Genomic DNA, 26,306 nt, shown 5'->3' with positions numbered 1-26,306 from the left:
AAAACTCTACTCCTTTACAGCTCCCCCTCCCAGACACTCTGTGTTATTGATGTCACAAATTATGTATTTTTATATATAGTATGCACTTTCACATAGATTTATAGCTTTTAAATGTTTTTGTCCTTTTTGTGTTATTTTCTGCCAAAATTATGATAGTACAGGTTACTATATTTGTTCATGCATTTACCTTTATTGAAGAACCTTATATTTTTGTACAGCTTCATGTTGCTATCTACCACCTTTTCACAACTTGAAGGACTTACTTTAGCATTTCTTGTATGGCAGGTCTAGTGGTAATGAACCCTTTATCTTCTGTTTATTTGGGAAAGTCTTAATTTCTTCTTCATTTAAAAATTTTTATTTTTTTTAATTTTATTTTATAAATTGGAGTACAGTTGCTTTACAACATTGTGTTAGTTTATGCTGTACAGCAAAGTGAATCAGCTATATAGATACATATATCCCCTCTTTTTTGGATTTCCTTCTCATTTAGGCCACCACAGAGCACTGAGTACAGTTCCTTGAGCTATACAGTAGGTTCTCATTAGTTATCTATTTTATACATAGTATCAATAGTGTTTATATGTTAATCACAGTCTCCCAATTCATCCCATCCCCCCCTTCCCCCTTGGAATCCATACGTTTGTTCTCTACTTCTGTGTCTCTATTTCTGCTTTGTAAATAAGATCGTCTATACCATTTTTTTCAGATTCCACATACATGCATTAATATACGATATTTGTTTTTCTCTTTCTGACTTACTTCGCTCTGTATGACAGTCCCTAGGTCCATCCATGTCTCTACAAATGACCCAATTTTGCTCCTTTTTATGGCTGAGTAATATTCCATTGCATATATGTACCACATCTTCTATATCCATTCATCTCTTGATGGACATTTAGGTTGCTTCCATGTCCTGGCTATTGTAAATAGTGCTGCAATGAACATTGGGGAGCATGTATCTTTTTGAATTATGGTTTTCTCTGGGTATGTGCCCAATAGTGGGATTGCTGGGTCATATGGTAGTTCTATTTTTAGTTTTTTAAGGAATCTCCATACTGGCTGCATCAATTTACATTGCCACCAACAGTGCAAGAGGGTTCCCTTTTCTCCACACCCTCTCCAGCATTTATTGTCTGTAGTTTTTTTTTTCTTCTTCTTTTTGGCTGCTTTGGATCTTCGTTGCTGTGTACAGGCTTTCTCTAGTTGTGGCAAGCGGGGGCTACTCTTCATTGAGGTGTGTGGGCTTCTCACTGTGGTGGCTTCTCTTGCTGTGGAGCATGGACTCTAAGTGCGCAGGCTTCAGTAGTTGTGGCTCACGGGCTCTAGAGCGCAGGCTCAGTAGTTGTGGTGCACGGGCTTAGTTGCTCTGTGGCACATGGGATCTTCCTGGACCAGGGCTTGAACCCATGTCCCCTGCATTGGCAGGTGGATTCTTAACCACTGCGCTACCAGGGAAGTCCTATTGTTTGTAGATTTTTTGATGATAGCCATTCTGACCAGTGTGAGGTGATACCTCATTGTAGTTTTGACTTGTATTTTTCTAATAATTAGTGATGTTGAGCATCCTTTCATGTGTTTGTTGGCCATCTGTATAACTTCTTTGGAGAAATGTCTATTTAGATCTTCCACCCGTTTTTGGACTGGGTTGTTTACTTTTTTGATATTGAGCTGCATGAGCTGCTTGTATATTTTGGAGATTAATCCTTTGTCAGTTGCTTCATTTGCAGATATTTTCTCCCATTCTGAGGGTTGTCTTTTCGTCTTGTTTATGGTTTCCTTTGCTGTGCAAAAGGTTTAAGTTTCATTAGGTCCCATTTGTCTATTTTTGTTTTTGTTCTCATTACTCTAGGACATGGGTCAAAAAAGGTCTTGCTGCAATTTATGTCAAAGAGTGTTCTTCTTATGTTTTCCTCCAAGAGTTTTATACAGTCTGGCCTTACATTTAGGTCTTTAATCCATTTTGAGTTTATTTTTGTGTATGTTAGGGAGTGTTCTAATTTCATTCTTTTACATGTAGCTGTCCAGTTTTCCCAGCATCACTTATTGAAGAGGCTATCTTTGCTCCATTGTATATTCTGGCCCCCTTTGTCATAGATTAGGTGACCATAGGTGCGTGGGTTTCTCTCTGGGCTTTTGACCCTGTTCCATTGATCTATATTTATGTTTTTGTGCCAGTACCATCTGTTTTGATTACTGTAGCTTTGTAGTATAGTCTGAAGTCAGGGAGCCTGATTCCTTCAGCTCCAATTTTGTTTCTCAAGATTGCTTTTGCTATTTGAGGTCTTTTGGGTTTCCAAACAAATTGTAAAATTGGTGAAAAATGCCCTTGGTAATTTGATAGGGATTGCATTGAATCTGTAGATTGCTTTGGGTAGTATAGTCATTTTCACAGTGTGGATTCTTTCAATCCGAGAACATGGTATATCTCTCCATCTTTTTTTGTCATCTTTGATTTCTTTCACCAGTATCTTATCATTTTCTATGTACAGGTCTTTTACCTCCTTAGGTAGGTTTTTTCCTAGGTATTTTATTCTTTTTGTTGCAATGGTAAATGGGATTGTTTCCTTAGTTTCTCTTTCTGTTCTTTCATTGTTAGTGTATAGGAATGCAAGAGATTTCTGTGCATTAATTTTGTATCCTGCAACTTTATCAAATTCATTGATTAGGTCTAGTAATTTTCTGGTGGCATCTTTAAGATTTTCTGTGTATAGTATCATGTCATCTGCAAACAGTGACAGTTTTACTTCTTCTTTACCAATTGGGATTCCTTTTATTTCTTTTTCTTCTCTGATTGCCATGGCTAGGACTTCCAAAACTATGTTTAATAATGTTGGCGAGGGTGGGCACCCTTGTCTTGTTCCTGATTTTAGAGGAAATGCTTTCAGTTTTTCACCATTAAGAATAATATTTGCTGTACATTTGTCATATATGGCCTTTATTATGTTGAGGTAGGTTCCCTCTATGCCCACTTTCTGGAGAGTTTTTATCATAAATGGGTGTTGAATTTTGTCAAAAGCTTTTTCTGCATCTGTTGAGGTGATCATATGGTTTTTATTCTTCAATTTGTTAATATGTGTATCACATTAATTGATTTGTGTATATTGAAGAATCCTTGTATCCCTGGGATAAATCCCACTTGATCATGGTGTATGATCTTTTTAATGTGTTGTTAGATTCGTTTTGCTAGTATTCAGTTGAGGATTTTTGCATGTATGTTTGTCAGTGATATTGGCCTGTAATTTTCTTTTTTTGTGATATGTTTATCTGGTTTTGGTATCATCTTCTTCATTTTTGAAAGATGGCTTTGCTGGATACATATTCTTGGTTGACAGTTTTATTTTTCTTTCAGCACTTTAAATATATCAGCCCACTCCTCCCACCCCCCCTTTTTTTTTTATTATAATGTGTCCCAGTGTGGTTCTTTGGATTTATCCCATTTGGAGTTCTGTGAGCTACTTGAATTCATATGTCCATTTCTTTCCTCATATTTGGGACATTTTCAGCCACTAATTCTTCAAGTATGCTGTACTTGACTCCCAAAATGCATATATTGGTCCCTTGGGTAGTATCCCATAAGTTTCTTAGGCTCTCTTTGCTTTCTTCATTGTTTTTTCTTTTTGTTTCTCTGATTTATGATTTCAAATGACCTAGCTTGAACTTTTCAGTCTAGTTATTGCAATTTTCAGTTCTAGAGTTTCTGTTTGGCTCTTTTTTTTTTAATAGTTTGTATCTCTTTATTGATATTCTGTTCATGCATCACTTTCCTGATTTCACTTAGTTGTCTGTGTTCTTTTTTAGTTCATTGAGCATCTATATGACAGGTATTTAATATTTTTTACAGGCAGCTCATAGAGCTATGTTTCTTTAGGTTTGGTTTCTGGAATTTTATTTTGGTCCTTTAATCACACTATGTTTCCCTGTTTCTTTGTAATTTTTTGCTGGAATTTGGGCATCTGAAAAACAACCATCTCTCTAGTCTTTGCATGCTGGCTTTGTGCAGGGAAAACCTTAGCCAATCAGGCTGGAATTTCTAAGACCTATTAAAATTTTTCTGATCTCTTGCTCCCCTGGCATCTGCCTGCAGAACATCAGCTCTAACATGCTGCTTGCCTCTGTTTTCAAACTCTGGCGCTGGTCATGACAGCATTCCAAATCAGGCAAGACAGAAACCAGTCCCTCAGGCAGCTTCCAGATTAGCCAAAATTTTGGATGCACAGTTCACTCCTTTGTTTCCATCCTGAGGGAGGAGCCCTAGTTGGGGGGGGGGTGCGGTTCTTCCCAGTTGTGCTGTGCTATGCTGCATGGGGGAGGAACACAAAAGGGTGTTCCAAACATGCCAATTTTCATTCTCTATTTGATAGAATCTCTTCTTAGTTTTACAATGCCTTGGAAGCTGTAGCTTCTCAGCTGGTCTCCAGAGTTTCCACAGAGGTATTCTTGTTTGTATATTGTTAACTCATGTGTAGGGGAAGGAGGGCCTATAACTTTCTTTTTTTTTTTTAATATATTTTCTTGAAGTATAGTTTATTTAGAATGCTGTGTTAATTTCTACTGCACAGCAAAGTGATTCAGTTATATATATACATATATATTTTTTTAAATATTCTTTTCCATTATGGTTTATCACAAGATATTGAATATAGTTCCCTGTGCTATACACTAGGACCTTGTTGTTTATCCATTCTATATATAGTAGTTTGCATTTGCTAATCCCAAACTCCCAATTCATCCCTTCCCTGCCCTTTGGCAACCACAGGTCTGTTCTCTATGTCTGTGAGCCTGTTTCTGTTTCATAGATAAGTTCATTTGTGTCATATTTTAGATTCCACATATAAGTGATATCATATGGTCTTTCTCTGTCTGGCTTACTTCACTTAGTGTGATAATCTCTAGCCCATGTTGCTACAAATGGCATTATTTCATTCTTTTTAATGGCTGAGTAATATTCCATTGTATATATGTACCGCATCTCCTTTATCCATTAATCTTTTGATGGACATTTAGGTTGTTTCCATGTCTTAGCTATTGTAAATAGTGCTGCAATGAACATTGGGGTGCATGTATCTTTTTGAATTATAGTTTTGTCTGAACGTATGCCCAGGAGTGGGATTGCAAAATCATATAGCAACTCTATTTTTAGTTTTTTGAGGGACCTCCATAGTGGCTGCACAAATTTACATTTCCAGTGTAGAAGGTTTCCCTTTTCTCCACGCCCTCTCTAGCATTTCTTATTTGTAGACTTTCTAATGATGGCCATTCTGACCAGTGTGAGGTGGTACCTCATTATAGTTTTGATTTGTATTTCTCTAATAATTAGCAATGTGGAGCATCTTTTCATGTGCCTGTTGGGAGGGCCTGTAGCTTTCTAATCTGCCACCTTGCTGATGTCACTCCACAATATATTTTGATGTGGCTATTGCAGCTCCTCTGTAGTTAAAGCCCCGGGAAGATAGAGTTCTCTCTGGGCTGCAGAAGGTTTGGGGGGGTTGGTAGAAACTATTATGTCTTCCCCAGAAACCTCCCTGGAAATTCCATCTGCGAGAACTGAGCCCCACATCCCAGTCCCAGCAGCCTCCTCTGGTCTTTTGGGGCCCCTGGTCATCCCTGGCATACAGCGGGTAGCCTTTGTCATATGCTGCCTCCCCAAAACTCATCTTCCCTAGGTGAGCTATGGCTCTTCTCTTCACAGTGCGCTGAGCCCCAGAAGCTGCTCCACATTGCCCAGGAGCTGCTGCATACTGAGGAGACCTACGTGAAGCGTCTACACCTGCTAGACCAGGTAGCCCTCCTGGCTTGGGCCTGCCTTTATCCACTTCCAGAGTTTCAGTGGACAGTTTCAGAGGCAAACTTTCTCTCTTAGCATTGGCTAGGGCTTGCAGTTGGAGTATGACTGACATGAATACTAAAACTTGGACAAATTTAAGTCTCCTCCAGAAAGTCTTAGTTTTTGCTTTCAGAACTTGTGGCTTTGGGGCAATGGTCTCATCCAGTCACCTTGGGGTTTTTTTCTTCTTGGCAGTTAAATTATCTGAGCATGTAAATGGGCTCTGGACATCTTTCTGCATAAATAGTTGGGAAAGTGGGTGGCACTCTCCCTGTCCACCTGGCAACGTGGGGTTTATGAGCACAGGAAGTAAAACTGCAACAGAAACTGGGTTTTGACAGGTGCTTCTCCTGTTTGTAGCTCACAAAGCAAAGAAAGGAAATCAGGACCATCCATTTCCCTTGAAGGGCAGATGGAAGGAATATGGCCTGTCCCCATCTAGAGGGGACTGTCCCTTCCTCGCCCCCAGTTCTTAGCCATAAGTAAGCTTGCTTTAAGACCATAAGGTTCTTTGAGCCAGTTTGATGAAGTGGAAGGTTCACGAAGAAAACATAAGGCAATGGCAGCCTCTCTTGAGCTCCCATACCTGCATCCGAAGCATGATCGTAACCATCTGCAGTGACCCACACTCAGTGACCACTGCATGGGCTTCTCCGTGCCCAGGTTTTCTGCACCCGACTGATGGAAGCAGGGATCCCTTCGGAAGTCACCACAGGCATCTTCTCTAACATCTCCTCCATCTATTGCTTCCACGGGAAGTTCCTCCTTCCTGAGCTGCAGACACGGATCACGAATGAGTGGTAAGTGCAGCTCATGGTGCCTGGGAAGTGTAGGGGCTGGCATGTCCCAGGGAGTTTGGCTCCAATGCCCTTGGTGGTTGAGGGTCATGATGACACTATTGCAGTGGTTTTGTTGAATACTCTCTGCCAAGCAGCCTCTAAATCTGGGGTTTGTATGCCCAAAAGCCAGGAGACACCTGGGGAGCCTGTCTCATAGTGCCCTGGGCTCTCTTTCTGTAGGGTCCTGGGCCAACCCTGACCCCAAGCCCTCTCAGTGTCTTAGCTTCTTCATCTGCAAATTAAAAGGACTTTAATACCTGCTCAGGGCTTTGTGGAATTTAAATGAGGTTTGCCATCTGCAAACACCAGTGAATAGACAGTGCTTATTGGTTTATTTTCCCTCCTAGTGTATATTGCACCTCTGCTTTAAAAAATGATATGTTTTTCTTCCTCAGCAGTGTCCCCAGAGGGCTGTCCCTCTGTCCCTCTGCCGCTTCCGTTCATTTGTAGCAGAGGGACTGCCCAGCTGTAAGAAATGATAATAAAACATTACAGGCATGGCCCCCAGCTTGCCATTCTCCATATTATGTGCTTCCCCCTCTGTTCCGGGTGCTGCTGCAGCTTTGCTTTGGGGTCTCTGCTGTCTCCCCTCTTCACTGGCCTGGCTTGAGCCAGTGTGTGGTTCTGTGGTAAGAGAAGAGGTCATTACCAAGCTGCAGCCAGGCCAGGGAGAACACAGAGGCCAGGGGGCTTGATTGGGGGTTGTCCCTGCACCTGCAAGGCTCAGCAGGGGTCCAGGGCAATTCGTAAATATTTAGAAAGACATGCTCCACCTGCAGAGCAGGTTATACTGTGTCCAAGGCCATGAGGTTAAAGCTCAGGGCTAGATTGGCTTTCTGGCTGATGCAGTGCACACCTGCTAGATATAAGTTTTCTCCTCAAGGCCCTGGAGAGACTGTCAGCACACAGACACCCCTTGTATAATAAAGGTGCGAGAGTCCAGCAGCTTGCCCATCCGTCTTCACAGGTGGTGGGCCTTTGAGTGCATGTTCCTAGTAATGCTGCAGAGGATGACTTTATGCATATGCCTTTTTTTCTTCTTTTTGATTATTTCTTTAGGATAAATCCCCCACAGTTCTAAGGTCAAAGGTTATTAATATATTTTCTGCTCCTTGAAATTTATTTCCAAATCCCTGTCCAAACCATTCATTATTACACAGTGCTGCTTTCCCATGACATTGCCAGAGTTAGATTGCCCCATTTTTCCTAATCTTCGCTCATATAGAAGAAGTATAATGGGGTTTCCTTGATTCTTTTTGATAACTGTGCCTCATCATTAAAGTGATTCCATTATTACTAACAACTCCTGGTTTTGAGCAATCGTTCTATGACTGCATGATTGAAGTACTTTACATGATCCTCTAGGTAACACACTATTTTCCATCCCATGTGATACAGGGAAGGAAAGTAAGGCTTAGGGAAGGTGACCAGTTTGCCCACCATCACACAGAGCTGGGAGTCAGGCCATTGTCCCATAGCTCCCTGGTGAAGTCCCTGTCTCACCCTGGCACTTCAGTGGAGCTGTTTGCCTAACGATCTCACTCACTCCCCCACAAAGGGACACAAACCCCCGGCTTGGAGACATCCTGCAGAAGCTGGCCCCATTCCTCAAGATGTATGGTGAATATGTCAAGAACTTTGACCGGGCCGTGGAGCTGGTGAGCACCTGGACCCAGCGCTCACCGGTATTTAAGGACATTGTCCAAGGCATCCAGGTAGGGCGGTCCCACCTCTGCTTCACGGGCACCGTGCTGGCTTTGTGTTTCAACATGGAGAAAATCAGTAAAATTGTGGGATGTGTCCAGATGCTCTATTGATGCTTTGATCCTTAAAATAACTTCCAGGGACAAATCATCATTCTCATTTCATGGGTGAGGAAATCATGGCTCAAAAAGTTTGTGCGGGGCTTCCCTGGTGGCGCAGTGGTTGAGAGTCCACCTGCCGATTCAGGGGACACGGGTTCGTGCCCCAGTCAGGGAAGATCCCACATGCCGTGGAGCGGCTGGGCCCGTGAGCCATGGCCACTGAGCCTGCGCGTCCGGAGCCTGTGCTCCGCAACGGGAGAGACCACAACAGTGAGAGGCTCACGTACCGCAAAAAAAAAAAAAAAAAAAAAAAGTTTGTGTGATCTATGTCATCAGAAACTATTATTCGATAGGACCTGGATCCAAACATGCTGGTCTCCCTCCACAGCATCTCTCAATGGCTAGTGGAAGCACTTAGGAAAATGTTGCATTGATCTTTTCTTTCTCTTTTTCTGCAAACAGCCTGTTCACACCTCTGGTTGCTGTTGTCTACTGCCATGTTGGTCTTTTTCTTACTGATTCATGAGGTTTTTATATGTTAAGAATGTCAGCTGTTAACTGTCAAATGTGTTGCAAATTATTTTTCTCCATTGATGTTTTATTTTTTAACTTTATGTATGATTTTGTTTTCCATACAAAATTTTGGGGTTTTAATTAGCCACATTCACCAATTTTAAATAAAGTAATTCTTTAAAAAATATTTCAAGTATGTGCCACATGCACATACATGCATACATGTGCACACATAATACATAGGCACATGTGCACATGTGTACATACATATGTGTTCACACATGCATACGTGCACCTACATTCCTCACTGTACCCTGAAGGGTTAATGGGCACAGAGTCCCTCTGTGCTGAGGGTTTGGAGGCCAGGCTCGGATTTGGGGTGGCCCCTTGATAACTTTCTGTGTTTTCCCCAGATCCCACTGTAATCAGGTCACCCATGATTTCTCAGCGTAGGGTCCTAGATCCCCCTGCATGTCTCAGCATCCCTGTCCCTCCCCAGAGAGGATAGCTCTGATACTATCAGAGTGTTTCCTTCTCCCCTTTTGCCTGCACTCCTTGCACGCTCACCCCTCCCAGCTGTTCCCACAGAACAGCCTCCAATGAGGATGTGTATAGAAAGGCCAGCGCTGGGTCTAGAGCAGGCCTGCCTGGGGTCCAGCTCCTTACTCCATCGTTCAACCTCTCCAAACTTCAGTTTCCTCTGCTGTAAGATGTGGTCTGCAGTCAGTTGGGTACAGTACTCCAGGCAGCCTCCTGGGGGATCCACATGTGTGTCCATGGCTGCCCCACACTGCCTCTATCTCCCCCACAGAAGCAGGAGATGTGCGGAAACCTGACGCTGCAGCACCATATGCTGGAGCCCGTGCAGAGGGTCCCCCGCTATGAGCTGCTGCTCAAGGACTATCTGAAGAGGCTCCCAGAGGATGCCCCAGACTGGAAGGATGCAGAGAGTGAGCCAAGCCGGCCACAGGCTGAGGGGCTCCTGGGCAGTGGGAGCTGGGGCCCCTGCTGAAAACCCACATTGAGAGAGACAGAGAGTCAGGGACAGAAAGAGAGAGACAAAGAGATAGAGAGAGAGAGAGACAGAGAGACGGAGAGAGCTCCAAGTGACCCCTAAACAAGGAGGTGACTGAGAGTCTGAGTGTAAGGGAAAACCGCCCCTGCCCCCATTGCAGTGCGAGGGGTGGATGATGGTTCTGTGGAGGGGGCTGCTAAGTGTTGGCAGAGCTTAGCCCTCACGGAGGACCTTATGGGGCTGGCAAGGCTGCTCCTGGTGCATGGGGAGCAGCTGGCAGGCAGCATGGGGCAAGGTCTGCACAGGGGAGTGGCATGCCAGCCCCAGCGGACCCCCAGCAAATGGGATGCATCTGCAGGGTCACACCCCCACACCCAAGGCCAGGTCTCATGAGCAGCCTGGTACAACCGTGGGAAAGGGCAGGAGCAGGGCAGAACCTGACACTAAGCCTCGTGGGGCGAGGAGCCACCAGGCGCCCTGCAGCTTGACTCTGTCTTCTTCCTGCAGGGTCCTTGGAGCTCATCTCCACAGCTGCCAACCACTCCAACGCTGCCATTCGGAAAATGGTGAGTGTAGGCGACCCTGGAAGATGCCCAAGGGACCAGTAGTTTGGGGCAGGGAGGGCACAGGGTGGGCCAGGTACTGTCAGCATGCATACTCACCCACCTGTCCCCCAGGAAGACAGAGACTCCACTGAGAGCCAGACAGGCCTGTCCCTTACTAGCTTGGTGATTGCTGGTAAGTTATATAGCGCTCCATGCCTCAGTTTCCCCATCTGTAAAATGAGGTCACTGACAGAATCTGTCTCATTGGGCTGTTGCGGGGATTAAATCACTCTACGTGAAGTGCTCAGAATAGGACCTGGCATAACTTAGTGTTAGCTCTTGGTGTTAGTATCATTCATTTGTTCGTTCATTCACTCACTGAAGCTCTGTCAGCTGGGGCTGCTCTAACAAAGTATTGTAGACTGGACAGCTTAAACAGCAGACATTTACTCTCACCATTCCGGAGGCTGGAAGTTCAAGACCAAGGTGCTGGCGGATTTGGTTCCTGGCTTGTAGACAGCCACCTTCTCGCCGTGTCCTCACATGGCAAAAAAAGAGAGCAAGCTCTCTGGTGTCTCTCTTAATAGGGCTCTAATCTCATCATGCCCCACCCCTCCCCCACCCCATGACCATGACCTCATCTAAACTTAATCACCTACCAAAGGCCCCACCTCCAAATACAGCCTGAAGGTGGAGGAGATGGTGTCCTCTTGTTGATCTAACGCCCCCAAGTAATAGGCTCTGCCGATGGGGAGGCCTCCTAGCCCATACCAATGCCTTTTGACCCAGTGGGCCCTGTCTTCAGAGGTCCTTGTTTGGCCTGCACACTGCCTGGACATGGTGTAAGAATTTCTAAATCCTTGCCCAGAATTAGAGATCAGGTCATTTCACAGGAGAATCCAAATTCCTGGCTTTACTGGAAAACTCTGAAAACCCCAGGCCCACACTAAAACCTGGGACGAGGCGAGGTGCCCCCTAAGTGGGCCGGCTCTCCAGGCCGCCACAGTCCCTACCCAGCCCTGATTGCCTCAGTCCTGAGACCTATTCACTTTCACATGGGCACTGCTGTTGTTTGAGAGGAAAAAGAAAGTGAAATATTTCTTTGACCTCACATCTCTCAAAAAGGAGAAATGAGAGACGGGCTGCCTGTTTTGGGGCAGCTCTTGCTATGTGTGGTCCACGTCCTGTGTCCTCATTACCTGCCTGTCCCCGGGATTGGGTCTGGAGCCCCCAGACCAGATGCGCCTGAGGTCAGGCCCACAGTGGGGCACCCATGGCAACCTAAACAGGTGACATTTCACTCTAGATACTTTTTATCTAATCTCCCCTTTTCTTCCTCCCCAAGACTAAATCTAATGGAGGAGAAAGAGCTGCTTCATGGAACTCTGTGGTCATGAGCTCACACAGAGCCCATGGAGGAGCCCCCATGGGCCTACATCTCTGAGGGGCTTGGGGTGGACTCCTGTCCCACAATAGCATGTCCACTGTGTGGCAGTTCTCGCTCCAAGTCTGGTGAGGCCTCTGTGACCGGCAGGGGGCTCTGGTCAGGTGTGGGGGAAGGCTTATCAATGTGTGCTCATGGGACCCTCTTCATGCTTCCACCTGTCCATCCCTAATCCCCTCAACCTGGACCAACACCCCAACCTCCCCACCTCCAATCTCCCTGGTCTCCGGTCCGTACTTCTCTACTAAGAGCTTTCTATGGGTTGCTTATTTTGTCACTCCCTGTCCAGAAGCCTCCTGGCCTGCCACTGCCTCACAGGTACACACATAAGCTCTCCTACATGTCCACTGCACGCCCAGCCCCCAGTACACACAAGGCCCTTTGGCCCTGCCTAGCCTGCTCTTCCTCACTCTCCATGCTGGCTCCCCCTCCTTCTCCCATGCCCACATCTACCACCTGTTTCCATACCAGAGGCAGAAGAGCTACCAAACCAGCCTGCTTCCAGGGAGTGCAGGCTAAGATTGGTCAGGTCCAAGGGCAGTGGTGCTGTAGCATGGTGGATCCATGCTCCTTGTTGCTGGGTTAAGGTTCCTGTAGGCTCAGCTCTGCCTTTCGCTGAGTTCACTCCTTCACTCTTGGCTCAAGCCCCTGGTCAGGGCCTATGGCCTCTTGCCCCAGAGCTGGAGCAATGAGCTGCCTACCCTCTCCCCTCACACCACAAGGGTGCTGGTTGGCCATATGACCACACAACCAGTCTCGAGAACAGAGGGCGATGACCTGCGGGTAGGCAGAGGTCTGGTCTCATCATGGCCCTGGGCCATCTGAGGGTGGAGCAGGAAACCAGGTAAGGCTACCACAAGAAGGGATGACTGTCCAGGGCAAAAGCTGCAGCTGCCCAACGTATCTCCTCTGACCCAATGCCCTTCACTGTGGAGGCTAAGAGAGCCAGTCCCAGTTCTCTAGCTGAAACATCTCCAGCAACTCACTTGATTTTTCTGTGCCTCGGTTTCTCTGTCTATAGATTGAGGATAGTAATGGCATCTGCCTCTTAAGGCCGGTGCTAGAATTAAATTAATTAATACCCACATTGTGTTTAGAACAGGGTGTGGCACATAGCAATGGTGCTAACTGTTGTTATTATTTATTACTCTCTGCAAGGTGAACCTCTGTTCTACAAGGCCCGTGTTTTCCCTCCCACCGTTGTCAGCAGGATCGTGGTCCCTCCTTGGTTCTGGACCACACTTGCAGGGCAGGGTTCCACACACCTCTGGGTCCCCAGCCCTGGCAGGCCTCCAATCCCTGTGGTTGTGCAGCTGCCTGAACCCCGTGTCTCTCTCAGGAGAAAATGCACAAGCTCTTGGAGGTATACGAGAGACTGGGTGGGGAGGAGGACATCGTCAACCCTGCGAACGAGCTGATCAAGGAGGGCCACATCCAGAAGCTATCAGCCAAGAATGGCACGACCCAGGACCGCCACCTCTTCCTGGTGAGCCCCCAACCGGTCACACCCAGCCCTGCCCAGTCCTGCCCAGCCCAGCTGCAGAACCACGCCCCTGGCCACGCCACACCCAGCCCAGCGGCAGAGCCTGGGCCTACCCAGCCACTCAGCCACACCCTCACCCAACCCAGGCCCAACCAGCTGCAGAGCCCCGCCCCACCACTAAGCCACTCCCCCAGTCCAACCCCCAGCATGCCCTCACCACTCCCACATTCAGCCCAGCCCTGCCTAGCCCGGCCCACTCTTGCCAGAGCCACGCCCCACCTCCTCCTTGGGGTGCTCCTCTGTGGAGTCAACCGCCCCTCACCCCATACGTGCCCGTCACTATCGCAGTTCAACAGCATGATCCTTTACTGCGTGCCCAAACTGCGGCTCATGGGCCAGAAGTTCAGTGTCCGGGAGAAGATGGACATTTCCGACCTCCAGGTGGGTGAGCCCCTCCCACCGATCTGTTCCCCTGAGAAAGCACAGAGCAGGTGTAGGGACACAGCGCTTTAGCCACCAAAGTACTCACTGCTGTGCAACTGGTTGCCTGACTACTTCTCTGAGCCTTACTTCTATCCTGACCCAGGCATGGGGGAACATCTCTGAGGGCGCCTTGGCCTAGCATCCTGGGCTGAATGGGCAGGATCCCCTGTCCCTCCACTTGGCCTACCTGCCAGTGCGCTGCCGGCTTCATGTTGGCAGGATGAAGGGCAATGCCAGGACCTGGGCCATCTCCTGTCCCCTGTGAAGTCAGCCCTAAGGGCCCCACTTACAGACTCTAAGGGAAACTTGGGGTGAATGCAGATGGGGTGCCCATCCTGCCTGTTCCCTGGTCCTTGGTCCATGCTCTCTCCACTCCTGCACCAATTTGGAGCCCAGATGAGGTTCTGCAGGCACTTGTACCCAAGGTCCAGATGACCTGTTGTCCCTGCTGTCCCTATTCCTTGCCTCCATTGATGTCTCATGCTGTGGGGCTGCTGGAGCTGGAGTCAGTCCCCCTCTTCTGTGGGAGAGTGCTTTGAATTAACGGGCACTCCAAAAATACTGGCTAAAGCAAAGTATTTCTTTATTCTAAAAAGTGAAGGGTTGCATTAGTGATGCAAAAACAATCCCTTCTGACAGTGGCCAGCCTGTGGGCCACATCTACTCCCAAGGGCTGTGGGAGTAGAGTGTTGAGGGGATGAGGGAAGGCTCCCTGTTGCAGACACCTGCAGATAGAAGGTACCTGCCCATGGGGCCTCAGAAACCCCGGCAGAGTAGTGGAGATCCTCCTGGCTCTTCTCCTAAGATTCCCATCCCTGCGTCGGGAGTGCCTGTGGGTACCTTTGTGGGGAAAGGCACTGGGGCTGACTTCCTGGGAAGCCCTGAGAGCAGGCAGATTTGGCCGGCACAGTTCCAAGAACAGTGAATGAGTGGTCCCAGCCCTGCCTGAGCAGGTCGGTGGTCCGCCCTCCACCATGGACTGACTCACGGAGTGGCCCGCAGCAACCATGACCCTAAGCTGAGCACTCCCCTGCAGACTCACTGGGTCACCTCTGCCCCCCCTTCTCAGGGAAAGGCCTCCAAGTCTCAGAGTGTGAGTCCACAGTTCAGGACCTGCTAAAAGTGACCTACTGTTTTTGTTTTGTCCTTTGTTGTATGCCTTCAGGTGCAGGATGTCGTCAAGTCAAATGCAGCCTACACATTCATCATAACTGGAAAGAAAAGGTCCCTGGAGCTACAAACTCGGTAGGTTTCAGCTGCCTGGGTGTCTGCCGCTGTGTGAATATGTTTGACCTGAAATTTTAGCAGATGGCTTCCTTTTCTAAACTGCATAAATTTTCGATGTGTTTGTGTTCATTTTACTCGCTTATTTGTGGTTTAAAATGTAACAGTACTAAGGGGAAGTCAATGAAAATTAAGCCTCTGCCCACCCCCTGTTCCCCACCCCCAGCAGACATTCTTAACCATCTCTGAAGTATCCTTCCGGAATTTCTGTCCCCATACATATGTATCTATTTTTAATTTTATTTATTTATTTTTTAAAATAAATTTATTTATTTTTTTTGGCTGTGTTGGGTCTTTGTTGCTGTGCGCAGGCTTTCTCTAGTTGCAGCGAGCAAGGGCTACTCTTCGTTGTGGTGCGCAGGCTTCTCATTGCGGTGGCTTCTCTTGTTGCAGAGCACGGGCTCTAGGGCGCATGGGCTTCAGTAGTTGTGGCACGCGGGCTCTAGAATGCAGGCTCAGTAGTTGTGGCGCATGGGCTTAGCTGCTCCACGGCATGTGGGATCTTCCCAGACCAGGGCTCGAACCCTTGTCTCCTGCATTGGCAGGTGGATTGTTAACCACTGTGCCACCAGGGAAGCCCTGTATCTATTTTTTAAATCACAGATGACCATTTTCTATCTAGTCTGTTCTGCATCTTGCTTTTTTCATTTAATTTATCAGAAATCATCCCATATATGAGCACCATTTTCTAAAGCAGCATAATTTTCCAATATGATCGTTGGCTGGTTCCCATTGCCGGGCACCTAGGTCCTCTGGGGTCTTGCTGTTGCAAATGGTGCTGCAAGCAGTGTCCATGAACCAAGTTTTGTACATATATGTCGTTACGTCCGTCTGGTAGATTCCTGAAGTAAAATTGCTGGCCAAAGGGTAGCATGTCCACTTTAAATTTTGGTGGCTGTTGTCACACTACCCTTTAAGATGGTGCATGACTTGTGGCGGGGCTTGGGAGAGCCCATCTCTCACTTCCGCCAATGACGTGAGATCTTTGCAATGACCATTGTGGCCCACCGAAGTGTTGGTTTACATCCACTGCAGAGGGCTCTGCATACCAAGCTTACCACATCTAGCCACATCTGACTTCATCTGGCCACACCTGACCCCACCTGCACCCACAAGGCCACACTTAACTCCACCTGGCCACACTTGACCTCGCCTGACTGCACCTGGTGATACTGGCCACAGTGTTCCAGAGCCTTCGGGGCCACTCTCCCAAGCCGTGAGTTGCACTTCCAGGCAGTGAGCAGCACAGGCGTGTACTTCAGGGCTGAGCGGAATCAGGTGGTTTAGAGTCAGTATCCAAGACTAAATGAATAAAATACTCTTTTGGCTTTTATAGGACAGAAGAGGAAAAGAAAGAATGGATTCAGGTGAAGCTCCTAAAGTTTTAAAGTAACCAAATGACCAAATTCTTGAGTGGTATGGCCATTTCATGTTGGAGCAAGGGATGGGATGGCCCCGTGTCCCCCCCAGGTATTACCCACCCATCTATCCACCTTGAAGTGATGGGGTGACCAAGTTTATAAGCACCTTCAGACTCCACAAACCTTTGAATCCATTCTCTTATTTGGGGCTCCCCAGTAAACAAATAAACATAAAGGCCTGGAGGTGGACATGCAGGGAGGTGCCCTCACCCTGGGGAGGATCTCCACTGTCTGGCAGCTCCAAGGTGGGTCCGTGTTGTCCTTCTCTCCGTGGTTGGCAGGAGCGGTGGGTCTTGCAGGACGAGCAGCTTGACTTCCAGGACGGAGCCTGTGCTTCCAAAGACAGGCCAGGCAGTGTCCTGGGGCAGCCAGAGCAGGCTCAGCTCAGAACCAGCCATGGTAGGGACACAGGCCAGGAGGGCCACGTCAGAGCGGAGGCCAAGGCAGTGACCGGGGTTGGCAGACCACCACCAGGCCAAACGCTAACCATTAGTGATGGTTAGCCACCATTAGTGGCTCCCAAAATTCATAAGACAGAAATCTGAGTGAGAAGAGAAAAAGGAAATTCAAACAGATATTAGATGGGAATGCTGTTGCAGGAAGTGGAAACATGGCCTCGGATCCATATAAAATGTTCCAAGAGCATCTGCCCTTGCATGTGGGGTGGCACTGGGAGCCATGGAGATTGGAGTGGGGACCCGGTCAGTCACTGATCACATCCCTGAGCCTTGTTTCCTCATCTCAGAGGACATGTGAGGCTGTTGGTCAGGGGAAAATGCAAGGACCACGGGACCCTTGTCCTCACCCTCCTGGAATGCTCTCTGAGGGCCCTTATTCTCTGTGGTTTTGTTTCAGGTCATTGAGGCCACCATTGAGAAGCACAAGCAGAACAGCCAGACTTTCAAGGCCTTCAGTGGCTCCTTCAGCCAGGATGAGGATTCCTCCCTCACTCCAGACCCACCTGTGAGTGCCAGTGTCCCTGGGGCAACCCAGGCCCTTTGCACAAGGACTGGTGCTTGGGGGGGAAGCTGGTCCCCATGCTCTCCTCATGCCCACCTTTATTGAGCAGCCATGTGGGGACGCCTGTACCTTATAGCTGGGGTGGTCGGCGCTTGGACAGGAGGGAGGGAAGGACAGGCCTGGATAAAGCTTCTACATGAGGCATTGTCCTATCACATGCACCTAGGGGCTGTGATCTTATCAGCAGGGGTAGCTTGCTCCCCATGGGAAGCTGTCCCCAGGCCTGGGGGGAGCCGGGAAGCAGGATCCCCACCCAGGGCCAGATGGGTCCACCCTAGGCCTTGGCCATCCCCTCTGTCTAGGTACAACCAAACATGACTTCACAGTGAGGGTCCCTCACTCCATGCCTCAGGGACATCCCTGAAGCTAAGAGATAGCCAGCCCAGCCTGGTTGAGCAGCCCTGAGTCCCAGACACCAGGCCGGGTTGGCCCTCCCTGTGGTCCCACTGGTCTGTGGGCCACAGGCCACCTCATTATCCACTTAATATTTGCATCAAATCTCCATTTTGTCTGCTTTCTGGACTATTTTAGAAGAAAACTTTGTGTTGTCCCCGGGCGGGGAAAGTACTGTCCCCTACCTTGAAAAGAGGTGACCTGGAAACAGAACCCCCCACCCCACCCCATACCTGCCGTTAAAGTTGGTGCAGAGACAGAGCCTGACCGTAGAAGGCAGGGCACCGAGCTCTCCACAGATGCCTGAGGACAGCTAGAGGCCAGGGCCACCTCACATGGTGTGATGCAGCTGGTTAGACCTGGTGGGCCTCAAGGAGGTTCATACCTGCCCACCGCCCTCCACCCCAGCTGGGAAATGATAACTCTTCTGAGATGCCTTCAGGCCAGGGAGGACAGATTCCCAAAGTCATAGCAAACACCAGGCCCCGACAGTCTTCCTCCTGACCCTGTGACCAGACAGAAGGAATGGTGGCATTCCAGCACTGCCTTGGATGTCAGCCTGTGGCCACAGACCTCTGCTCATGCCAGCTGTCTTGTCCCCTCCAGATGGTGAGCGCCAACTCAGAGGTGCCTGCAGCGGTCGCCACTGGCGGAGGGGGTGCTGCAGGGGTGAGTGACCCCCCCAGCTTTGACGGGGTGGGAGGTGGAAGTTGGGGTCAGACCAGGGTGACCTGAGGGTGAGGGTTTAGCCTCCCCCTTCCGTGTGACCTGGGTCCTCACAGTGATGGCCTCTGGGGCCTGTTGGTGGAGGGCTGGGGCAAGCCCGCTGGGACCCAGATGTCCATTTCCTTGGGTGGGTGAAGGTTACACAGCTGAGTTCTTCTGAAGACTTGTGCTCTTTACCACAGGTAAAGTATGCCTGGATGAAATGTGGATCAAGGCGGTACCTGGCCCTCAGGAGGCTCAGTCAATGTGGGCGGAGAAGGCGTGGTCCGGGGTCAGATAGCCTGTGTGCATGTCCCCACCCCGACAGGGCCAGGCCATGGGACTATGCCCGAGTCCCTCCTGCTCTGTCAGTTTGGGAGATTAGTAACAGGGTAAATGTGTGCGCCTCGCATGCAGTGAGTATCCAGTACAGGGAAGCATCTTTATTAACCACTGGGCCTAATAGTCGTGAAGTCTGATGACAGTTATAAGCCTAGACTACCAAGGAGGTGCTGTACCCTGCATCCTGAGAGGGGATTCTCCTGGGCATCTTCGCTTTGCCCTATCCCTCAGTTTTCCGGGCTCAGAAGGAATGAGTGGAGGCCTGAGCCCCAGCCTGACCCCTAACAGGGGCTTTGCTCTTAAAGCGGAACTTCTTCCATGGGTAGGTTGGTACAGCCCCCACATTCTCTCCACTGGGCCTGCCTCTCCTTCCCTCCCCCTGACTTCTCTTTCTCACATCCCTCATCTGGGCCAGCACTCCCTTGGTGGCAGGTGCTCCCCAGTTGGACAGCACAGTCTGCCTGAATTTCGCACCAACTTGCAGAGCTCCTTCTTTTCTGGCTACGAGGGCCACCCTGCTGGTCATCACAGCCATTCTGGGTTGGCACTCGTTAGGGTCAACCCATTTTAGGAACAGGAAATGGGCTTGATAGGCGAGGAGACCTGGCCTTTGCCTCAAAGGCCTTGTGGTGGGACTTGGCTTTCCTGGGACAGCAGCAGAGGGAGGGACGGATGTCTAGCTCCTCACGGGGAGTAAATGTTCCTGTCCTGGCTTAGATTTTTAGTAAGAAAACTAGTCCCCTCCTCCCACACAATCCATGCTGCTGGGTAGCATTGGGCCCCAGCTGAGGCCCCAGAACAGGTGTGCCCAGATGCTCCAGTCCCCTGCTCTGTTACAAGAGCAGAAGCTTTGCCAGGTCACCACACGACCCCTGACCCGACGTGTCTCTGAGTGCCAGGCACTGGGAAAACCTTGAGGAGTTTTTGGGCTCCCATGGAGGGATGGAGCATTTCTAGGGCATGATGGGCTTCAGGGACCAAGTGAGAGGAGGGAACCCCCTTATTTGAGTGCTACTGCTGCCACAGGGTGGCACTGCGAGAACCAGAGGGAGCCTGTGCTAATTTGTTTGAACTCAGTCAGGAAATCTGAAAGCAGCATTATCAGCAGGGGAGAGATGGTCTTGTCACAGCCCCTCAAACGCCCTGAGGGGCTTCCTGCATTGTGGCTCTGTCTGGCCCTGCCTTCCTTCCAGCCCACCCTCCCCCACCATGCCCTGGCCTACCTCACCTGGCCATGTCCCAGGGCCTTTGCACCTGCTATCCCCTCTGTGCAGAATGCCTCAATTATGCCTGCTGTGTCCCAAGGCCTCATCTGTGAAGCCCTCGCAGCTGACCCCAGAGTCACTGACAAGTGTTTCTCACGTGAAGCAACCTACCATCAGCTTTCTGAATCACCAAACTGTGCGTGTGAGGCTGGCAGTGTGCTATTGGGCTCCTTTCTGGAACGTCTAGGAACATCATGAAAAGCAGCTTGCACACTCAAGCTTCATCTGTGTAACTAACTGCCCAGAGAAAAATGACACATGGGGCCTCTTCAGCTTTCCAATCAGCTCCAGGGTCCCTTGGCCAGGGTCTCTGACGACCTCCATGATGGCCCTTTGCATGAAGTACTGCTGCTCCCTGTCTCTGCAGGGAAGCTGAGCTGGACCCCCTGCAGGGCCCTCTGCTATCCGACCCTTGGCCTGGGGCATGCCGGAAGGCATCAAGGGCCGTGAGCAACCCCCACTCTTTGTAGGGTGAGTCCACGGGCAGGCCTCAGTCCGTGGATGCGGGGTAAAGTAGAAGTGGCTGTGGGCTGTGTGGTCAGGGAGACAGGGCTGAGGAAGATCCAGTGCCAGGGCAGAGACAGAGGAGCAGGAGGTGGGGCTGGCACACACGACGGGCACTGCCCATCGGAGAATGTTCTAGCTGGAAGGGACCTGAAGGTCACATGTTTAATGTTTTAACATGTGGAGTGGGTCCTGACATGAGGCCTTGGGCAACTCCTCCCCCTCTGCCCTCGCCTTCCCTTGGGTGGGGAGAAGAGAGAGAGAAGCCGTGTCAGGTGTCTGTTGGCCACTTGGGTGCCCCTCCAATTGGTTGCCCAACTCCTTTGACAGGTGAAAAGGTAGCTGAGAGCTCCTGAGGCTCAGGGCCTCAGCGCGGTCCAGGGGTCTGCCCAGGCCAGGCTGCAGACTTGCTGCGCATCGATGGCGACGCTCAGCCCGCGGATATGCGGGCCACCCCACCTTCTTCTACCCAGGGTCTCAGCCTTCCAAGGGCTCTGCAGCACCATTGACTTGCTGGATGCTTGGGATCACAATTCAAGTTCAGGCCTCCTTGTCCCAGTCCCTTTATCTACCCCAAGCCAGGCCCAGGCCCTACAACAGACAAACGCTCGTCAGCAACAGACTTGCAGCTCCGGCCCCAGCACACATGGCCCGGCCATGGTTTTTCTCATTTGTGTTTCTGATGAGCACAGGTTTTGGTGGACCCAGGAGGGCAGCTCCGTGAAGCTCCTGCCATACAGGGCGAGTCCGAGATGTGCTCAGTGGATATTTGTGGAAAGTACCCCAAAGTGGGTTTTAATTCTGGCACTAGAAAGAGTGATCTTTGCTACAACATGCCAGATGTAAGCTTTTGGAGAGGAAATGTAAACTCACTCTTGGTGTGCTCATTTGATTTCCTGGTGTTGTCCTCAGACGCACAGTTCCCACTAGGCCCTCTTTCCTAAGAAAAGCTAAACCCAAACCAGGAAGTTTTGCAAGGGAGTCTTGCAGAATACAAAGACTTCCCCGTTCTGCAAAAGTTGCGTCTCTCTTCACGGAAGCACAGAACTGTCAAGGCCTCCCTGGGCTCCAGAGCCACCATGGCAACATATGGACCCTTCCACGATGTCATGAAAGGCCCCATCCCTGCCACCCGTCGTTCAGCATGCACAAACTTAGTGCCGCCCTTCCACCCCAAGCCCAGGACAGGGCTGCCTGTGAAGGGCAGAGGACCTGGGCTGCACCCACCACAGGGCCAGGCCTAAGACCCGGGCCTACGTCCACACCCTTTAGGACTGATGATAACTGTGGCTCCATCTTCTGACGCTGGTTGTCAGGGCCACTGTTTGGGACCCAATTCTTACCTGAATTTTACTCCTGCTTCCTTGCTTTGTAAGTGAATCTGCTGAAGAGAAGACGTTGAGTAAAACAGGCCCTCAGCACAGACCTCCCACGCCCACGCTTGTGCATTTGGAGCGCTTTGGGTGAAGTCGCTTGGCTGTTACTAGGGAAGCCACGGTGCCACACCTCCCTGGTTAGACTTGGCCCAGGCCTTTCCAATGTCTCCACATCTAAAAAGAAAATCTGAGCCCCTCCCTTTGGTTGACTTATTCTATATCTTCATCCAAAAAGGAAGTATGTTTGGCCAGGAAGACCTGTCCTCAACGATGCAGGTGGGCTCACCTCAGCCACCTGGTCACCAGCCCTCGGTGTCGGGAACTGCCTGGGGGAGCCGCATCAAGCATGGGCCATGGTGGCTTACGGTCTTCAGCACCGAGGAAGCTGGTACCCAGCCAAGAAAGCTGGTACTCAGACCCTGTCTGATCACCGAACTGCAACCTAAAAAAAGGAAGCCAGGATGGGTCGCTCTTCCAAGCCCCAGCCCCAAGATGCCCGGCTCTAGGAACTGCCCTCTGGTCCCTCTGACCAGGACGGGGTCCCTGCTGACTTTCAGCACCTGAGCTCTTGGCCACATACCCCTGACCCGCTACAGCCTCTCCTCCATCTTGTGGGCAGCCCTGCCCCTCAGGGATGCCCCAGTAGCCCCCATGGCCTCCCTGTGTTCTCAGCAGTTGTGCAGCGCTGTTCGCAGGGTCTGGAGAGCCCAGGTTCTGCAGCACATGTAAGTGCTTGAAGGAAAGACGCGGATCCAGCCACCTGCCACTGACCACTCCCACCTCGAGTGCCCTTGGTGTCCTCACCTGGAAAACAGGCATGGCAGGGTCACCATGAAGGTTGGTAGAGGGCTGAGGCTCCTGGGCCACAGCAGACCCAGGGATGGCCCCTCCTCTCTCTTCTCATGTCTGAGCCCCAGCAGTCCTGAGAGATGGTCTCAAGGGAAGGAGCCCTGAGTGGGGCAGACAGATGTGCCTCAGGGCTAGAGTGTGGCTGGCAGCCAAGGCCGGGTGACAGGGGTGGCCTCCAGTAAGGCATGTGGCTGTGGGGAGCGTCAGTATTGCTTGTCGGGTCTGCGCCACCCATTTTCCACCCACAGGGCTCTGTGGTCCTGAGCTGCATGGAATAAACTGAGAGGGGGCCCAAGGTTTTCTTACACCCAGTGTCCATGGGGTCAGGGGTCATGAGATGGAGGAGGAGGGTGATGGGGTCTTGGGTAGAGCGAGCGTCCCTATCACCCTCAGAGGCACCAGCTGGTCCCAGGGCTCCTCGTACCAGGGGGCCAGCACTGGGGTCTATGAGCAGAGGCAGCAGAGCTTGGAAGCACAGGCCAGAATTAGTGTGCTCAGGCTACTTAACAAAGTGCCACAGACACTTATTCTCTAACAGTTCTGAAGGCTGGAAGTCCAGGATCAAGGTGTTGGTAGGGCTGGTTTCTCCTGAGGCCTGTCGACTTAAAGAAAAACACTCAACTTAGAGTTGGGTTTAAGTTTTACTCAGGATCTTACTGAGGACTATAGCCTGGGAGACAGCTCTGAGGAACTGCTTGTAAGAGGGAGGGGAGGAGCCAGTATATGTACGAATTTTTTGGCTAGGAAATACATGTAGTCAAGCATACATTTTGGTAAAAGATTCCTGCTATATCACAAAGAACAGATATCTTAAGTTAATACTTTTAAGTGATTTTCTCTACATGGGAAGATGCAAGAATCTGGGGTCACTGAAATTCTTTCTGAGATGTGCCTCTATCTTGGGGCCTGTTTCTCCAACACACAGAATGCCTCATCTTGTTTTTTTCATCCTGAGTTCCCTCCCGGGTGCACTGTCGTGGGTGACTGCAGTGGGTGCATCTTAACCCTTATATAACTGGATGATGAGTGGCACTCTTTGTTCTTTTTTTGTTCACAGGCCTCTCTCCTTGGCATGTAGATAGCCATCTTCTCCCTGTGTCCTCACATAGTCTTGCCTCTGTGTGTGACCATGTCCTAATCTCCTCTTCTTATAAGGACACCAGTTATATTGGATTAAGGACACCCTAGTGACCTCATTTTACCTTAATCACCTCTTTAAAGGCCCTCTCTCCAAATACAGTCACAGTCTGAGGTGCTGGGGGTTAGAACTGCAAGCTATGACTTTTGGGGGACACAATTCAGCCCGTAACAGCCTCCAATGCCCAAGCCCCTCCCTTCTGTCTCCCTCACCCCCAACCAGTGCATCTCTTTCTCCTTAAACTTGCAGAGTTTATATTAGACATATTTTTAGCTTATTTTGTTCAAATTTTTATTAGGGAAGCTTTGGACACACACAAGTAGAACTAACAGACGGCAAGACCCCCACACCAGCCTGGAGCAACTTCAGCTTTGTGCTGTTCATGTTTTATCTGTCTTTCCACCCCTATCCTCACCCCACCCCCACACACTCTTCCTTCTTCTGGAATATTTTAAAACAAATCTCAGACGTCATTTTATTCTGCTCAGAAACACTAATGTTAAACTTATTTTAAGTGTTTCTCTTTTAAACAGAAAAAGTGTCTCTGGGCCTCAGTTTCCCCATCTGTGCAAGGGAGAGGTTGAGACAAGCACTTCCAGTAGCCATTCTAGTTCTGACATCCTGGGGAATTTGATACATATCTGTGACATTTCTTAAAATCTTAAGTTTGTGGTGAATTGACTGTGTTTTCTGCTGGGACCCCAGCGCCCCCTACCCACACAGAGAGGAAATGCTAAGGGGCTGGGACGGGGCATTTCCTGAGAGCCATGGTAACATAAGGGCGATCAGCAAAACCAGTCAGGATTCTTGTGCTGTGACGGTGTTCAGGGCCAGGGGCGGTTCCTCACCCCACTTTACAGATGAGGAAACCAAGCTTGGAGAGGAGAAGTGACTCGTGCAGGGTCTCATGGCTGATGAGGGGCAGGGCAAGGGCCTGGGAGCTGTCCCCCAAATTGCACCACTCCTACTCATATGGGGAAACCTAATCAGACAGCGCTACTGAGCCCCCACGCCAGCCTCACCCTGCATGGTCGGTGCCCACTCCCACCTTCACTCCCTCCTGCCTCCTGCTCACCTCCCAAGCCCTTGCATCTGGTGGGGCTGGGGTCCTGGACACGACTGATGTCACTATGGCCAGGGGTAGGCAGTCAGAGTGGACCACATAGGTTCCCTCACCCAGCTCTCAAACCGCTGTCCACAGTGCAGAGGGAACACAGTCCTCAATGGGAATGTGAGGCAGGAGGTGGGGGGGGTTAGGGGGGCTGGTCAGTGAGTGGCTGGTTTGCTTTTCTACGTGTCTATTGGTTTTCTTCCTCTTTCACAAGCTGTTCTCGGTGAACACTTGAGAAAATCCAGATAAGAGAGTCAGATAAGAGTTACTCTACCCCAAACAGCCAATAAGATCATCAGGTGTGCTTCCTTCCAGTCTTTTTTTCATGCACGTACTCTTTTTGGTATAAACATTATATGCTACTGTACATTATTTTGCAACTTGCTTGTTTCCCTTAGCAATATAACTTGACACCTTTAAACAGTCTTCCAACATGTCGCCTTGACATCTACCTCCCGTGTATGATTTATATACCTGTTCCTTAGTTTTAGACTGCATTAGATTTTTTAAAATTTGTAAATATGTTTAACTAAAACAGGAATAAATACTTTTTTTAAAAAAAAGTAAAGTGATAGAATAAAATGAAAACCTCTCTCCCACTGCTGCCTGCCACTCTCCAATTCCTCTTTGCTCCAAGGAGTTTGATGTGGTTCTTGTAAAACTTTTTGAGAAATCTTACACAAAACAGCTTGTTTAAACGTAAAAGAAAACAAACAAACAAACAAAAAAGAAGTAAAAGCATTTTATAGTGTGTTCTTGTGACTAGTCTTAAAGATCTTCTAACCTCTCTGAACACACACCATGTTTCATGACTTCCCGTTGTCTTGCTGAAAGGACTCATCACTGCCCTCTTTTGTGGGAAATTCAGGCAGCATCGGAGGAGATAGAGAGAGGAGTCCAGCCCCTGACCCTGCTCCCACCCCTGGAGAGTGCTCTCACACGTG

At 49.4% G+C, this 26,306-nt stretch overlaps 1 protein-coding gene across 2 annotated transcripts in view; it reads left to right on the top strand.

The window, feature by feature from the left end:
- The window catches only part of FGD3 (FYVE, RhoGEF and PH domain containing 3), a 34,903-nt gene that overhangs the window by 5,607 nt on the left and 2,990 nt on the right, over positions 1–26,306 (top strand). Inside the window, exons 4-14 of one of the 2 annotated variants that reach the window (XM_060153556.1) lie at positions 5,693–5,782; positions 6,491–6,627; positions 8,225–8,381; positions 9,796–9,934; positions 10,507–10,565; positions 13,328–13,474; positions 13,820–13,912; positions 15,120–15,199; positions 16,575–16,605; positions 17,515–17,622; positions 18,679–18,741. In XM_060153556.1, the coding sequence (XP_060009539.1) occupies positions 5,693–5,782; positions 6,491–6,627; positions 8,225–8,381; positions 9,796–9,934; positions 10,507–10,565; positions 13,328–13,474; positions 13,820–13,912; positions 15,120–15,199; positions 16,575–16,605; positions 17,515–17,622; positions 18,679–18,741 (1,104 nt within the window). Of the gene's footprint in view, positions 1–5,692; positions 5,783–6,490; positions 6,628–8,224; positions 8,382–9,795; positions 9,935–10,506; positions 10,566–13,327; positions 13,913–15,119; positions 15,200–16,574; positions 16,606–17,514; positions 17,623–18,678; positions 18,742–26,306 lie in introns of both variants that reach the window. The other variant, XM_060153555.1, reaches the window with a different exon arrangement.

Source organism: Lagenorhynchus albirostris, chromosome 7, assembly GCF_949774975.1.
Source record: "Lagenorhynchus albirostris chromosome 7, mLagAlb1.1, whole genome shotgun sequence".
NCBI lineage: Eukaryota > Metazoa > Chordata > Mammalia > Artiodactyla > Delphinidae > Lagenorhynchus > Lagenorhynchus albirostris.
Note: the sequence above shows the minus strand (reverse complement) of the source record. Positions and strands in the feature narration are given on the sequence as shown.